A 15,294-nucleotide genomic window follows, 5' to 3' on the forward strand; every position below is an offset into this window, starting at 1 on the left:
ACCTCCTAATAAGCTGATCAGAATCCTCAAATGGCTTTCTTTGATATTGTGCAATACCAACAGATATTGCTCAAATATAAATGGATGGTATGTGGAGTGGGTAGGAAATAGAGTGACATTTAGCAACTCCATAAACATTCTTCTCTCTAAACAGAAATTGACGTTAAGCTTACCGTTAATAGCAAGCATAGACAAGAGCACAGTAAAGAATTATATAAATGCTATGGTCATAATAATATAATATTTGATTATAGAAATTAACACACATATGTGATAAGATAAACACAATTCTTCAGTGTGCACTGCAGAATATGATGCAAAGAAATATTAGCATGAAAAAGTAAAAATAGCATTCTACATGCACAACTGGGAGACAGTTAAGAAGTCCATAAGTCAAGACTTATTACAACTAACTTGTTAATTTTAATAATTAGTTTAAAAAAATCACCACTAGCCCTAGCCATTTTGGCTCAACTGTGGACCAAAGGGTGCCGGGTTTGATTCCGGTCAAGGGCATGTAACTTGGTTGCAGGCTCCTCCCCAGCCTGGGCTCTTATGGGAGCTCATGCAGGAGGCAACTAATTGATGTGTTTCTCTCACAACAATGTTTCTCTCTGTCTTTCCCTCTCCCTTCTGCTCTTTCTAAAAATCAGTGGAAAAATATCCTTGGGTGAGGATTAACAACAACAAAAAAATAAAAATAAATAAATAAATAAAAATCACCACAATCAACAACCCCAGCAACCATCAACAATATTTAAAGGCCTGGCTGACGTGGCTCAGTGGTTGAGCATCGACCTATGAACCAGGAGATTACAGTTCAATACCCGGTCAGGGCACATGCCTGAATCACGGGCTTGATCCCCAGTGGGGGTGTGCAGAAGGCAGCGATCAGTGATTCTCTCTAATCATTGATTTTTCTATCTCTCTCTCCCTTCCTCTCCAAAATCAATCAAAATATATTTTTAAAAAACTATTATTTTTAAAAAACTATTTTTAGCCCTAACCAGTTTGGCTTAGTGGATGGAGCGTCGGCCTGCGGACTGAGGGGTCCCAGGTTCGATTCCGGTCAAGGGCATGTGCCTTGGTTGTGGGCACATCCCTGGTGGGGGCTGTGCAGGAGACAGCTGATTGATGTTTCTCTCTCATCGATGTTTCTAACTCTCTATCCCTCTCCCATCCTCTCTGTAAGAAATCAATAAAATATATATATTAAAACAAAATTTTTTTAAAGGAAGAAATAAAAAATCATCTGATAACTTATTTTATTCAGCAAAAAGGAGGCAACCAATCTGGAAACCTCATCTATTCAAGCAAACAGGCTCTGCTGAATTTTACAGGGTCCCAGTACTTGTAATGAGAAAAACCCAGAATGCAGGATGGGGGACATGTTTTAGCAACATGCTATAGTCATTGCTGTAGGACAAGCTGACCTAGGGCTGTTAAACTTTATATAGTGTTTTGAGAAACTACTGCCTCAGAGCCTTTATAACTAGTATTAATATAAGCCAAAAAAAGTGGAATCTGTGCTCCCTTCAGCAACACATATACTTTAAAAAAAGTGGAATCTACTTTCACAAAACAGAAAAATCTATTAATTTCTTTAAGCAGCTACAACTAGGTAAGTCATTATACAAACAGAAACAACACACACAACAGTCTATCCAGTGATGAGACAGATTCAAGGTTCACATTTGCAAGCACATTAACCAAAAAAATCTCCAAGACTACCAAATACTCACAAGAGTTTAAAGGAACACATCCATTCATATGTGTTTCATGTAAAATAGAGAACTTGAAGATTCTTAAATAGGTATGAAAAGGCTACCTTTCAGATATTTCTGTTGCCTTAGCACTTTCTTCTGTTTTTGAGACATTGGGAATGACTTAAGTAAAAATTTAACAGATAAAGATGAGGGGCAAACACTTCAAGATGAGTACTAACCTCAAATTCCTCATCTATATAATGAGAGGAGTGGACTAGATTTTTCTAAAGTTCCTTCCATGCCTTTTCAATCTTTCTATAAAACTAAGAAAACAAACAGCGTAAGACAACATTGCACACTCCACATAAACCAAAAGGACATTTTGTACTCTATTCAAGGGAATTCTTCCAATTTTAATGTCATATCACGTTAAGTCCACCTCTGGGCAACTGGCTTGGTTACATGTAGTTGCAAGTCTTTTACTCCCTGCTAGGCATCTGTGTCCTATTTCCTATTTCCAAGAAAAGAAATGCAGGAACCTTCATGAGGCAAGCTCATTATCCCTTTGACAGAGCACAGAGTTTTAGAACCTTCAAGCATAGTACCTTATACTTACCTTAAAAAACAAGGTAAGTAGCTCAAGCATGTCAAACCCAAAGGCTAACATAGGCCAAATAAACAAGGTTTAAGTTTATATGGGCCACAAAAAGACAAAAGCTTCAATTTTCATAGAAACGTAGGTTTATTTTGATAGAGACATGCTGAATACAAAGGGCTAAAATAAATGAGTAATTGTTAACATAAAATAATAGAACATTTTAATAAAAATTAGTATTTTTTTCTTGAACATTAACTTACCAGACACTGAATAATGACACAATAAGCGTAACGCAAAAAACCTATTTATCTTGTTCTTCAAAAGCAAAATATTTCCTTTTGCGCACACCAAACAAGTCAGTACAAGACAACTGACGTGGCAATTGGCTGCTAAAATATTCGCTGCTAGTATTAGTGGAGAGAAATTGTGCGCCTGCGCATAAGGTGCGTGATTATAGTAATCAGTCACTATCGAACATTGTAGTTCGTTATTAATAATTATGTATAACAGAATATTGTAAAAATTAAGTTACGACACTTTAGTTAAAACATTTCTTACATACCGTTTTATTGGCTGGGCTGCAAACATATTTGTTGCGGACCACATGCGAACCACGGGTTTGCCCTAGCTGTTTTGGCTCAGTGGATAGAGCATTGGCCTGCGGACTGAAGGGTCCCCAGGTTCGATCACATTCAAGGGCACATGCCCAGGTTGCGGGCTCGATCCTCAGTGTGGGGCTTGCAGGAGGCAGCCAATTAATGATTCTCTCTCATCATTGATGCTTCTATCTTTCCCTCTCTCTTTCTCTCTGAAATCAATAAAAATATATTTTTTTAAAAAGAAGGAACTATGAGAAAGTTCCTCTGAGAAAGTATTCATATATCTAGAGGAAAATGTGAGGTTGAAGATGGGGTAGGAAAGTATGTTTTTGCCCAAATAGTATTTACTAGCTCCTGAGAAGCAAAATTATGTGCACACAACATTTTATGTTGAAGTCATAGAAGTGTAATAGAATGTGACAGATAATCCACAAATGGTAATTTGTTGATGTTTGTTATAAATCCCCATTGATTAAGGTCCAAGAAGTTTGGAGGAAGGGAAAAAATAAAATCTAAAATAAGATCTTAAAATAAAAATAAAATCTTACTAATCACATCTTCTTACCCATTTTACCTTCATTAACAAACTATAAGACAACTACATTGAACAAAGTCCAAATCCCATCTCCTATCTCCAAAATCCTTTAAGTCAAATTTTAGACATTACTTAACACCCATAGCAATGGCCAGGCAGTACTCCAAAATCAAGCACCAATATTTTTCTGCAGCAAAATGAATAAACTGGCACTTTAAGTGAAATAAAGCCTACAGACAGCCTCTTATCACTTTAGGCCAGATGAATGTATTTGGGGACAAAATTTAGGTTTCCAGAGCTCTTTGGACTTCAGAATTATGGATATAGAATTATGGACTTTGCCGAAACCGGTTTGGCTCAGTGGATAGAGCGTCAGCCTGCGGACTGAAGGGTCCCGGGTTCAATTCCGGTCAAGGGCATGTGCCTTGGTTGCAGGCACATCCCCAGTGAGGGGTGTGCAGGAGGCAGCTGATCGATGTTTCTCTCTCATCGATGTTTCTAGCTCTCTCTCTCTCTCCCTTCTTCTCTGTAAAAACTCAATAAAATATATTTAAAAAAAAAAAAAAAGAATTATGGACTTGTACTTTTCTTCCCAGTTGAAAATATGGGAAGATACCCTCTTGATTATGCTATCCTGCCAAGTAACAGGATAAAGACTTTTATTTATTTTTATACCACAAAACACTTTTAGAATATTTGAAATGTACAGCCACACAATGGAGTAACTATTACTATTAAAAACAACGCTTGAGAATATACGTAATGACATGAAAAGTAAGAAAAACCAGTTTAGTCCATCTTTGTGGCTCAGTGGTTGAGTGTGAACCAGAAGGTCACGGTTCAATTCCCAGTTAGGGCACATGCCTGGGTTCCAGGTTCAATCACCATAGAGGGCGTAAAGGAGGCAACCAATCAATGATTCTCTCTCATATTTGCTATTTCTATCTCTCTCCCCCTCTCCCTTACTCTCTGAAATCAATAAAAAATATACTGAAAAAGAAAAAAGTTTAGGAAAGAATATTACTACAGGGTAATGTTTTGTTTATTTTTAAAGGACAGGAGATATATATATATATATATATATATATCAAAACACATGATGATTACATATGGCTGATAAAATAATCCAGATCCTTTTGTCTATTTATTTTTGCTTATATGTATTTTCTTAATCTAATATTTTAAATGGAAAAAAAATCACTTCAAAATTGATAAACTTAGTTGGAATTAGAAACATTACTTAAAATGTCTTACCTCCGATGATACAGATATATTACAGGAAAATAAAAGAAATGCTTCTTTTTTCTGCATCTCCCCTGGTTCCACCAACAGTTAATTGCCACAAACAACACCTGCAGAGCCAAAAAAGGTTTCAAATGACTATGAATAACAACTGAAAAACTACGAAGACTTAAAAGATAAACTTGTAAATATGGAACTATTCCTCTCTGAAACAGAAAGTGTAAAAAAAAACTGTTTCAAGAGTTCAAAGAAGGTCATCACTGACTGCTTACAATAAAAAAGAAAGAGTCTTATCTATAGTGTCTAGCTAGGACTGAATATTTTGGAGTCTGGCCCAAGAGGAAAATGATTTCCTTTGAATTCTAAAGTGAATGAGCATCAGAGCTTTTTCTAAGCATGATTAACAAGAAAACTTAGTAGAAAGATATGTCTTTTGATAGTCAAACTGAATATCTGAGAATGAAAAAAATATACAAATCAAACATCACAAATTTCAAGACCATTTCAAATGATTCTATTAAAAACTAATAAAAATAACAGATGATTAAAGCTATTTTCTAAATAGAGTACTGAATAGCAAAAATATAGATAAAGTACATATTTATAGATGGATGCTGAAGTACTTAAGAAGTGTCCCTATGTTTGCAATTTACTTTGAAATGTACCAAAAATAAGATGGATTAATAGTTAAATTGGAGAAAAGTTTTTCAAATTTGGCAGAATTGAAATTTTGGGATTAAACTGTTCTGAGGCTTTTTTCCTTGTTATGTTTGTTTTTGTTGTGGGGGCTGCTCTACAACAAAAGTAAACATAGGGTGGTGTAGAGTATTTAGCAGTCTCTTACCCACCAGATGCCACTAGTGTTCCCCTCTCAAGTACCAAAAAACCTCTCTTTACATCGCCAAAGGCCCCCTGGGGGGGGGGGGGGGGCTGCCACTAGTTGAGAACCACTGATTAGAGGGATAAGATGGATAAATACATAATAAAATGTTAACAGTGGAATTTAAGTGGTAAGTATATAGAAAATTCCTTCACCTCGGCTATATGTTATAATTAGCACTGAAAAAATATGAAGACTATAAACAGTCACTTTTAGATGCCTTATACTTATTAGATAGCAATATTGCTCAAACTTAGTGGAAACTCTTTACAGCTCCTTTTGGAGTCTATTTATGAGAAAGAAAAGCAAAAATATCTTTACTTAAGGGTGACATCTCATTTTTTTACCCAAAAATAAGGCAGAATCTACCATGGTTCCTCATTTTACTAAGCAATGTAGCTCAAAATATGTTTGCCCGTTTCTGAAAATAAACCTGCTCCTTTTTCCTACTGAGAACTTGGAAAGCAATTAGGAAAATTTTTTGGGAAAAAAAGCAGTGCCGGTCAGTTGTTTATGGCAATATGACCTCAATCATTTGTCCTGTGATCTTTAACAAACTGTTGTGCCCTCTAAGTCTGAGGTCTTGCCTCAGAAGAACAGGAACACCAACATCAGCTTACAGAGCTGTTGTGAGGAACAGCATAGGGCCAGGCACTCCCAAATACTATTCCTATGTAATCACTCTAAAGGGCATATTGCTTAAGTTGACAATCCTATATAATAAAGCCTAATATGCAAATTGTCCCCTCAGGAGTTTGACCGCTCGCTATGATGTGCGCTGACCACCAGGGGGCGGCGCGGAACATGGTGGGCATCGGTGAAGCAGCGCTGGCAGGGGGCGGCAGTAGAAGTGCTGCTGGCCCCTGTGGGCCCCAATGCTTTGCTGGTATTACCGCAGCATCATGGTGGAGCAGGTGAGTGGGTGGTGCCAGGCCAAGGTGGGTGCAAGCAGGGGCCCGATCGCCATGCAGACTATGACCAGCAGTGGGGAGTGGGGCCACCGCCTGGCTCCCAGGTGCTGAGGAAGCCAGGCGGGGGGCGATCGTTCATGCTGCAGGCGGGATGGTGGAGCAGGTGAGGGGGCGGCACCAGGCCACAGTGGGGTGCCAGGCAGGGCTGTGGGGCTGCGAGGCTGGGGGCTGCGAGGCTGGGGGCTGCGAGGCTGGGGGGCGCAAGCTGGGGCCCAACTCCCACAGGCCACCCCGAGGGACCCACCCGTGCACAAATTCATGCACTGGGCCTCTAGTAAAATAATAAGTGATTGATACTCTAATATATATTCTCCACTTGTACTCTAAATTCAGAAAATTTGGGGAATGACTGGCAAAGTGGTGATTTCCTTCATGCTAATATACTACTTGCCTCCCAGTGCTCCATTACAGTTCCTGTTTCCTCCCTGGAAGTATCTGCCAGTTTGGTTACCATTTGCCATTTAAAAGGGGGAGAGAGTATAAAGGAAAGACAGGAATAGATCAAATCTATTGACCCACAGTTGGAACACAAAATCATATCCCACCCCAAAGAATCAGTGTTAAGGGAATGAAGAGTTATATTTAAACAGTAATTGGTACTCCATTCGGGGATATATAATGGTTTAAAATGCTTTACTAGGCTGAGTAGGAAGCCTAGTCACCTTTTAAAATATTGTTTCGAAGAAAAACCAACTGAGAGATCCAAATGAACTTCTGGAACTCAGCTGCCTGCTTAAGTAACGTCAGATCAGTAGGTCCCAGCAGCCTCTTAGAAGTCTGTGCATGCTTTTTAGTGAATTGCAATGACTAAGGAAAGGAGGGAGGGAGCAGTGGGGTCAGGAAGGCTACAAGGCATGTGGTGGGGGGTGGGCAGAGGCTGTGGTAGATATCCTGCAATGCTCAAAATTGCTCTGCAAGGGAAGATTCATCCCAGAGCAGTTTTAAATGCCCTGCCCAACACTGATGTTGAGGAAAACCCATTTGTTATTATTAGAGCCCAGAACCTAATTCCATTTTATATGTGAAACCAAAGCATGGTTTTTGTATACACTGAATTTCTCAGGAAGGCAACTTCTGTGTCAACTGAGGGCAAAAAGTACTTTGTTTGGTTTAGAACTTTACCAAGAGCTGTCCATTGTTTAGAAAAATCAAAATCACCGAGTGCAATGCCCCCATGGTATCTAAGTCCAACACGTACCTTTATCAATCTACATTTGTAACTGTTCCATCCATAGTAACTCTACATAAAGGTACAAGGACCTATTTTGTCCAAGCAGTTACAAACTGAAACACATATGATTTAATTATACATGACTTTGCTCCCTTCTACCTTTAAGTTTAAATAGTGCATTAGATTAACTATTTGAAATTTTATGTGTAGGAAGGTTTTCTTATCTATGAATTCCTTTTCAAGGCATAAAAAAGAATAAATATAAAATACTTGTTTTATAAAAAGCAACTGGGATCCATCTGGTTGAAAACCACTGTCACAGATAACTCATTTGCCTATATATCCCTCTTATCTACCATAAAGGTTGCATTCATTCATTAAATATCTGTTAAATACAGTTCTGGTCCAAGAACGGATATTTAAAAGGTCAGACAAGCTGAAGCCGGTTTGGCTCAGTGGATAGAGCGTCGGCCTGCGGACTGAAGGGTCCCGGGTTCGATTCCGGTCAAGGGCATGTACCTTGGTTGCGGGCACATCCCCAGTGGGGGGTGTGCAGGAGGCAGCTGATCGATGTTTCTCTCTCATCGATGTTTCTAACTTTCTATCCCTCTCCCTTCCTCTCTGTAAGAAATCAATAAAATATATTTTTAAAAAAATAATAAATAAAAGGTCAGACAGCTACACTGTAGTCATGATGAATAAATTTCTCCTAAATAAAATACTTAACTAGCAAATATCAAAGAGATAATCAACTAGGACTTTCAGTTCCCCACCTACTCCAGCACAAAAACTAAATAGCATGGCACCCGGGAATGAGCACTGGCTTAGTCACAGGATGCAGAATCTGTTCCCGCTCCTGCTGCTAACCGATTAGGATCATCACAATCAGAAATCTTTTGTTTATTTATAGAAGGCTTTAGAATTTTAAAAGTGCTCCGGTCTTCACCTTGGCAAAATCAGCCAGCTGGTAAGATGTCTCTATAGGGACCATCTGCTCTGCAACAGGACTGACAGTCATTTGATTCTTAGGCCAAATGTCAGCATTACCTGGTCTGAAAGCTGACTCGCTGCTTGGTCAACTTCTGCCCTGGCAGCGATGGACTGTCCACACCATGGGGCATAGAAGAACAGCAGTACCACCTCTGAGTCCTGGCGAAGATACTCTGCGTAGTCCAGCTGACCCTGGAAGAGGTCAAGAACCAGAGACCTCGAGGAGAAAAAGCTGACAGGTGGCTTTGCTGGTATTATCACATCTTTCGCTCGACTAAAAAAGAGTAAACACAAACAAGATCACTAAGTTTATTTTCTTCCAACAACAGTTTCATGTGGAAGGAGAATGAAACTTAAAGTAATATTCTGCGATAAGGCAGTATGTGGCTGAGAAAATGAAGACATGAAATATATGCTGGAAATCCTACCTTATGAAAGAGAAACATGCAAATTGACCGCACCTTTGCTACGCCCACAGCCAATCAGAGCGAACAAGATGGCAGTTAATTTGCATATGCGGGCACTGAGCGGCCTGAGTCCAGGAAACATCCTCTGGACCCAGGCCGCTCCTAGCCTGTAGGCCCGTGCTTAGGTCCTGAGCAGCAGGGGTCCCAGAACGGCCCCTGGCCACTCAAAGCCTATGGGTGTAGGCGCCAAGCCCCACCCCCAGCGGCTTACAAAGGCTCCTGCACGAAGCGGCGGTTTGAGGCCATGCCCCCCGCCAGGCGCCCAGGACCGGGGGCTGGCTGCTGGCCTCTGGGGTGTGCCGAGACCCTGGCAGCCACTGCTGCGTACTGCCAGGGGTCCCTGCAAGCCTCGAGCCTGGGGCCCATGGTGGGGCTGGCTGCTGGCTTTGGGGCGTTTGGAGACGGGGATGTTCCCTCCCTGCCCCATAGGCTTTCCAAGCTCCAGCACCAAGTGGCGGTTTGTGTCCACGCCCCCAGCCTAGCGCCCTCCACAGGGGATGGCTGCTGGCCTCTGGGGTGTGCGGAGACCCCGGCAGCCACCACCGGGTGGCAGGGACACGCCCCTAGCCCAGTGGACACAACTCAGGGGCTGCATGAGCTGCAGAGGATACACCTTTTTAAAAAAATTTTTTATTGATTTTTTTACAGAGAAGAGGGGAGAGGGATAGACAGTTGGAAATATCAATGAGAGAGAAACATCCATTAGCTGCCTCCTGCACACTCCCCACTGGGGATATGCCTCCAACCAAGGTACATGCCCTTACCAGGAATCAAACCTGGGACCCTTCAGTCTGCAGGCCCATGGTCTATCCACTGAGCCAAACCAGTTTGAGAGTAAATACCTTTTCTGACAACTCATTGGCTAAGCTCCCTGTAGGCCACCACTTGCAGTGTTCTTGGTAATTTGGGTTATAAGAATCCAAGAAGGTGATCTAGGGTTTTTCCACCACACTCTTGAAGGAAAAAATGAAGGTCCCTTGAGAAGTCCCAGATTGGAGAGACTGCAGGCTGGGCTGAGGGACAACACCCCCCCCAACCCCCTTCCCCGCCGTGCATGAATTTCGTGCACCGGGCCTCTAGTTATTCTATAATATTGTCTCCCCATGTGTGAAGTGGGAGGGCAGTGGAGAGCAGAGAAGAATGTCTTTGAGTAAACCACATTTTTGCCTCCACACCCAAGATTCACCTCATCTCTCTGCAATCTTGTTCTCCACAGGAGCCACTGATCTCCAGGACTTCAGAGCCACCGGGTAAGCTTGCTCAGAATTAAGGAGAGGGAGCACATGTGGCTACTGCTAATAAGATTTCTATAGGAAATGCTTACAATCAACTCAACTTTGAGAAAACTTAAAAGTGTATTAGCTGGAGTTGGCCTGCACTTATCCAGGGCATTCAGACAAAAATAACCCAAAAGAAGGCAGAAAAGGATCAAGAAAGAGACAAAAACCAGAAGGTACAAATGGAAAACAAATAGCCAGAAGGTAGACTTAAACCCAACCATATCAACAATTATATTAAACTAGAGGCCCAGTGCACGAAATTCGTGCACGGAGGGGGGTTGTCCCTCAGCCCAGCCTGTACCCTCTCCAATCTGGGACCCCTCAAGGGATGTCCGACTGCCCTCTCACAATCCAGGACTGCTGGCTCCCAACTGCTTGCTTGCCTGCCTTCCTGATTGCCCCTAACCACTTCTGCCTGCCAGCCTGATCACCCCCTAACCACTCCCCTGCCAGCCTGTTTGCCCCCAACTTCCCTCCTCTGCCGGCCTGGTCACCCCTAACTGCCCTCTCCTGCAGGGTTGATCACCTCCAACTGCCCTCCCTTGCAGGCTTGGTCCCTCTCAACTGCCCTCCCTTGCAGGCCAGGTGCCTCCCAACTGCCCTCTCCTGCTAGCCATCTTGTGGTGGCCATCCTGTGTCCACATGGGGGCAGGATCTTTGACCACATGGGGGCAGCTATATTGTGTGTTGCAGTGATGATCAATCTGCATAGTACTCTTTTATTAGATAGGATAGAGGCCTGGTACAGGGGTGGGGGCCAGCTGGTTTGCCCTGAAGGGTGTTCCTGATCAGGGTGGGGTTCCCTTGGGGCGTGGGGCGGCCTGAGTGAGGGGCCTGTGGTGGTTTGCAGGCGGGCCACGCCCCCTGGCAACGCAAGCGGCGGCCCTGGTATCTAGAATTTATTTTCCTTCTACAATTGAAACTTTGTAGCCTGGAGCAGAGCCTAGCCTGGGGCTCCCTCCGAGGCCCACAGCCATTTGTGTTGGGGTTATAATTGAAACTTTGTTGCCTTAAGCGGGTGGGCCCAGCCAGCGTGTGTGGAAAGCTTTGCTTCCCCTGTTGCTGGCGGCAACCCTGGCCTGCTCTCTCAAGCTCCATTCTGCCGCCATTTGTTTGAATTTGTTTACCTTCTATAATTGAAACTTTGTAGCTTGAGTGGAGGCTTAGGCCTGGCAAGGGCAGGCGGAAAGCTTGGCTTCCTCTGTTACCTAGGAAACCTTGCTCTCTGTGGCTGTAGCCATCTTGGTTTGGGTTAATTTGCATACTCACTCTGATTGGGTGGTGGGCGTGGCTTGTGGGTGTGTCGAAGGTATGGTCAATTTGCATATTTGTCTATTATTAGATAGGATATAGAAGGACTAAATCATCCAATTAAGAGGAAAAGATTGCTAGACTGGTTAATGAAGCAAGATCCAATAATATGCTATCTAAAAAGACACATTTTAAACATCAAGACATAGATAGGCTGAAGGTATAAGGATGGGGGGAAAAATAGTCCATCTAAATAGTAAGCATAAGAAAGCTGGAGTAACTCACTAGGTGAAAGGATAAACAAATGGGGGTATAATCTTACAATTAAATGTCACTAGGCAATAAAAAAATAACTGATATGTACTATATATAACTGCATGAGTCTCAAAATAATGATAACGAATGAAAGAAGTCAGACACTAAAGAACACATACAGGCTAGGCAAAAGTAAGTTTACAGTTGTGACTACATCACTTTATTCTGCGGGGGGAGGAGCTGTGGGAGGTTGGCCAGCCGGTCCCACACCCCAATCAGGCCTGTTCGCTGGTCGCAGTGGGCATCATAGCGACCGGTCATTCCGGTCATTACAGCTTTCCGGTTGCTGACTTTTTATATATATAGATTACTTTTCATACAAACAAATGTAAACCTACTTTTGCCCACCCTCTACAATATGAATGCATTTATATGAAATCCCAAAACAGACAAAGCTAATCTATAATGAAATAAATCAGCATCAGTGATTATCTAGAGTGGGAGTGGGGTAGAGACTAACTGCAGAAGGGTACTGAAGAAATTTTCTCTCAGCTCCATATTGGTTGCCTTCATACCTCTCACCACACTCTGTTACTTATTTTACCTTTTTATTATTTATCTACTCTACAAGATAGATCATTAACTCCATAAGGGCAAGGACACTATCTTTTGCACTGTTAGATCCTCATTGTTTAGTAGCTGCTGTTACTATGAAGTTCAGTAACTTGTGAAATGAACAAACCTCCCCTACTTACCTCACCTGAACATATGTGAAAGGAAATGAAATATAAATCCAGACATATCCTATATAATAAAATAATATGCAAATTGACCCTAATGGCTGAATGATGTGCTATGATGCACACTGACCACCAGGGGGCAGATGCTCAATGCAGGAGCTGCCGCCTGGTGGTCAGTGCACTCCCACAGGGGGGAGCTCTGCTCAGCCACAAGCCGGGCTGATGGCTGTGAGCACAGTGGTGGTGGCGGGAGCCTCTCCCACCTCCTCAGCAGCACTAAGGATGTCCAACTGACAGCTTAGGCCCGCTCCCCACTGGGCCTAAGCCATCAGTTGGACATCTCCTGAGGGCTCCCGGACTGCAAGGGAGTGCAAGTTGGGCTGAGGGACCCCCCTCCAGTGCAAGAATTTTCGTGCACTGGGCCTCTAGTATTATTAAGAACAGTCTGAAAGAATCAAAGTGTCAGAAGGCCTTATTTGCATTCCTAGGTATGATTCCAAGAGATGCCTAACTGCGCTCTAACTTTACAGGTGTGCAAATGAATCTGATAATCTGGTTTCTCAGAAAATAGCCAAGTACAATCAGTCCTCTGTATCTCTGGGTTTCACATCGATGAATTTAATCAACCTTGGATCAAAAATATTCTTTAAAAAATGTTACATTGTTGCTGATGTGTACTACATAGTTAGGCCTACCATGGTTGTGTCTGTACTGAACATGTACATATTTTTTCTCTTATTGGTATTTACTCAACAATACAGTATAACAACTATTTACATAGCATTTACATTGTATTAGGTATTATAAGTAATCTAGAATTACTTAAAGTATATGGAAGGATGTGGGTAGGTTATATGCAAATACTACACCACTTTACATAAAGGATTTGAGCATCCAAGGACTTGGGTATCCGAAGGTGGTCCTGGAATCAAGACCCTGCACATACCAACGGAAGACTGTAGTAGGAAGGAGGAATGTGAAGGAAGGTGCTGACAAGTCTGAGATATGCTGCTGACTGCAAAAGAGAAACATATATCTTCCTAGCTGGTTTGGCTCAGTGTATAGAGCGTCGGCCTGCAGACTCAAGGGTTCAATTCCGATCTAGGGCACGTGCCCAGGTTGTGGGCTCAGTCTCCAGTAGGGGGCGTGCAGGAGGCAGCCAATCAATGATTCCCTCTCATCAATGATGTTTCTATCTCTCTCTTCCTCTTCCTTCCTCTCTGAAATCAATAAAAACATATTTTTAAAAAAAGAAACATATATCACCACCCAAGACCTAGAACTAAGCTACTCTTAAGAGCCTTGGGTCATTTAGTATGAGGGAAAGAGTCCCACATTCTCCTCTGCATCTAAAAGATGTTAACTTCCTGAATTAAGAAGACAGTTCTAAATATATCACTTAACTATTTTAACCAAAAATTATTAACATCATAAACGTGTTAAAAGTTGGAGCAAATCTATTTATTAACTCAAACATTTTAACCTTGCAATCAGGGAGCTTGTCTATGTAAAATCTAATCTAATAATAGACAAATATGCAAATTGACCGCACCTTCGCTACACCTAAGCCACGCCCACCAACCAAGCCATGCCCACCAACCAAGCCACACCCGCCAACCAATCAGGATGAGTATGCAAATTACCCCAACAAAGATGGCGACTAATTTGCATATCAAGACAGCTTTGAAAGAAGCCAAGAGCTGCAGAAGGGAGTAAAGCTTCGAAGAAGCAAGCAAGCCGGGGGGCGGGGGGGGGGGAGGAGAAGGGAGGAGCGAAGTCAGGGCCAGGGGCGAAGGGAAAAGCAGGTGGGCTGGAGGAGAAGGTGGGGGGTGGGGGAGGAGAAGGGAGGAGCGGAGGCGGGGCCGAGGGCGAAGGGAAAAGCAGGCGGGCTGGAGGAGAAGGCGGGGCGGGCGACAAGGGCGGAGTGGAGGCGGGGTAGAGTGCAGCAGGAAATCCTATTGCAGGATTTTTCCTGCAACAGGAACGCTAGTATCTTCATAAAAAAAAAAAAAAAAACCAAGATGGCGGCACAGGTAAACACCTAAACTGCTGCCTCGCACAACAATTTCAAAACTACAACTAAAAGACAAAATGTCTATCACCCAGAACCATGGGAAAGCTGGCTGAGTGGAAGTTCTACAACTAGAAGGAAAGAGAAAAAAGCATTGAGACATGCACAAGTGCTGAAAAGCTGAGGTATGGAGGCGCGTGAATCGGGTTGGCGGCGGGCGACTGGGTGCACTGTTTTTTTCAACCTGAAGGGAGACAAGTTCTCAATTACTCTGAACTCCAGTTTCTGGGGAGACACTGGGGACCCAAACTCCTACAGGGAGAAGCTGGACTGTCTGCCATCGGGTTGGAAAGTGAGGGCGGCTTACTTGCAGAGGTGCACACAGCAATCATTGTTTACTGCTCTGGATGCGGGGACTTGGAAATGCGGAAATGCAGAGACGGCTGACTGGCAGCCATCGCAGTTTGACACGCCCTAGCCTAGTGACTCCCTGAGACCCCGCACCGCACAATCTACACACCCACCCAAGCTCTATGCAGTGGCTTTTGCATATAAATGGCCTGCCCTATCGCAGCTTAACCTAACAAACTGCAGCTCT

General features: G+C 42.8%; 1 protein-coding gene across 9 annotated transcripts in view; it reads right to left on the reverse strand.

Moving 5' to 3' along the window:
- TXNDC11 (thioredoxin domain containing 11) overlaps positions 1-15,294 on the reverse strand; it is a 70,945-nt gene that overhangs the window by 49,810 nt on the left and 5,841 nt on the right. For 2 of the 9 annotated variants that reach the window (XM_054714727.1, XM_008141585.3), the window contains exons 2-3: positions 8,750-8,966; positions 4,693-4,790 (exon numbers count right to left, since the gene is read on the reverse strand). The exons of 3 other annotated variants lie outside the window; for them this stretch is intronic. In XM_054714727.1, coding sequence (XP_054570702.1) covers positions 4,693-4,790; positions 8,750-8,966 — 315 coding nt within the window. Of the gene's footprint in view, positions 1-1,945; positions 1,975-4,692; positions 4,791-8,749; positions 8,967-15,294 lie in introns of those variants that run through there. 4 more of the 9 variants (XM_054714732.1, XM_054714728.1, XM_054714730.1 and 1 more) reach the window with 4 other exon arrangements.

The sequence above is a fragment of the Eptesicus fuscus genome, chromosome 4 (genome assembly GCF_027574615.1).
Source record: "Eptesicus fuscus isolate TK198812 chromosome 4, DD_ASM_mEF_20220401, whole genome shotgun sequence".
NCBI lineage: Eukaryota > Metazoa > Chordata > Mammalia > Chiroptera > Vespertilionidae > Eptesicus > Eptesicus fuscus.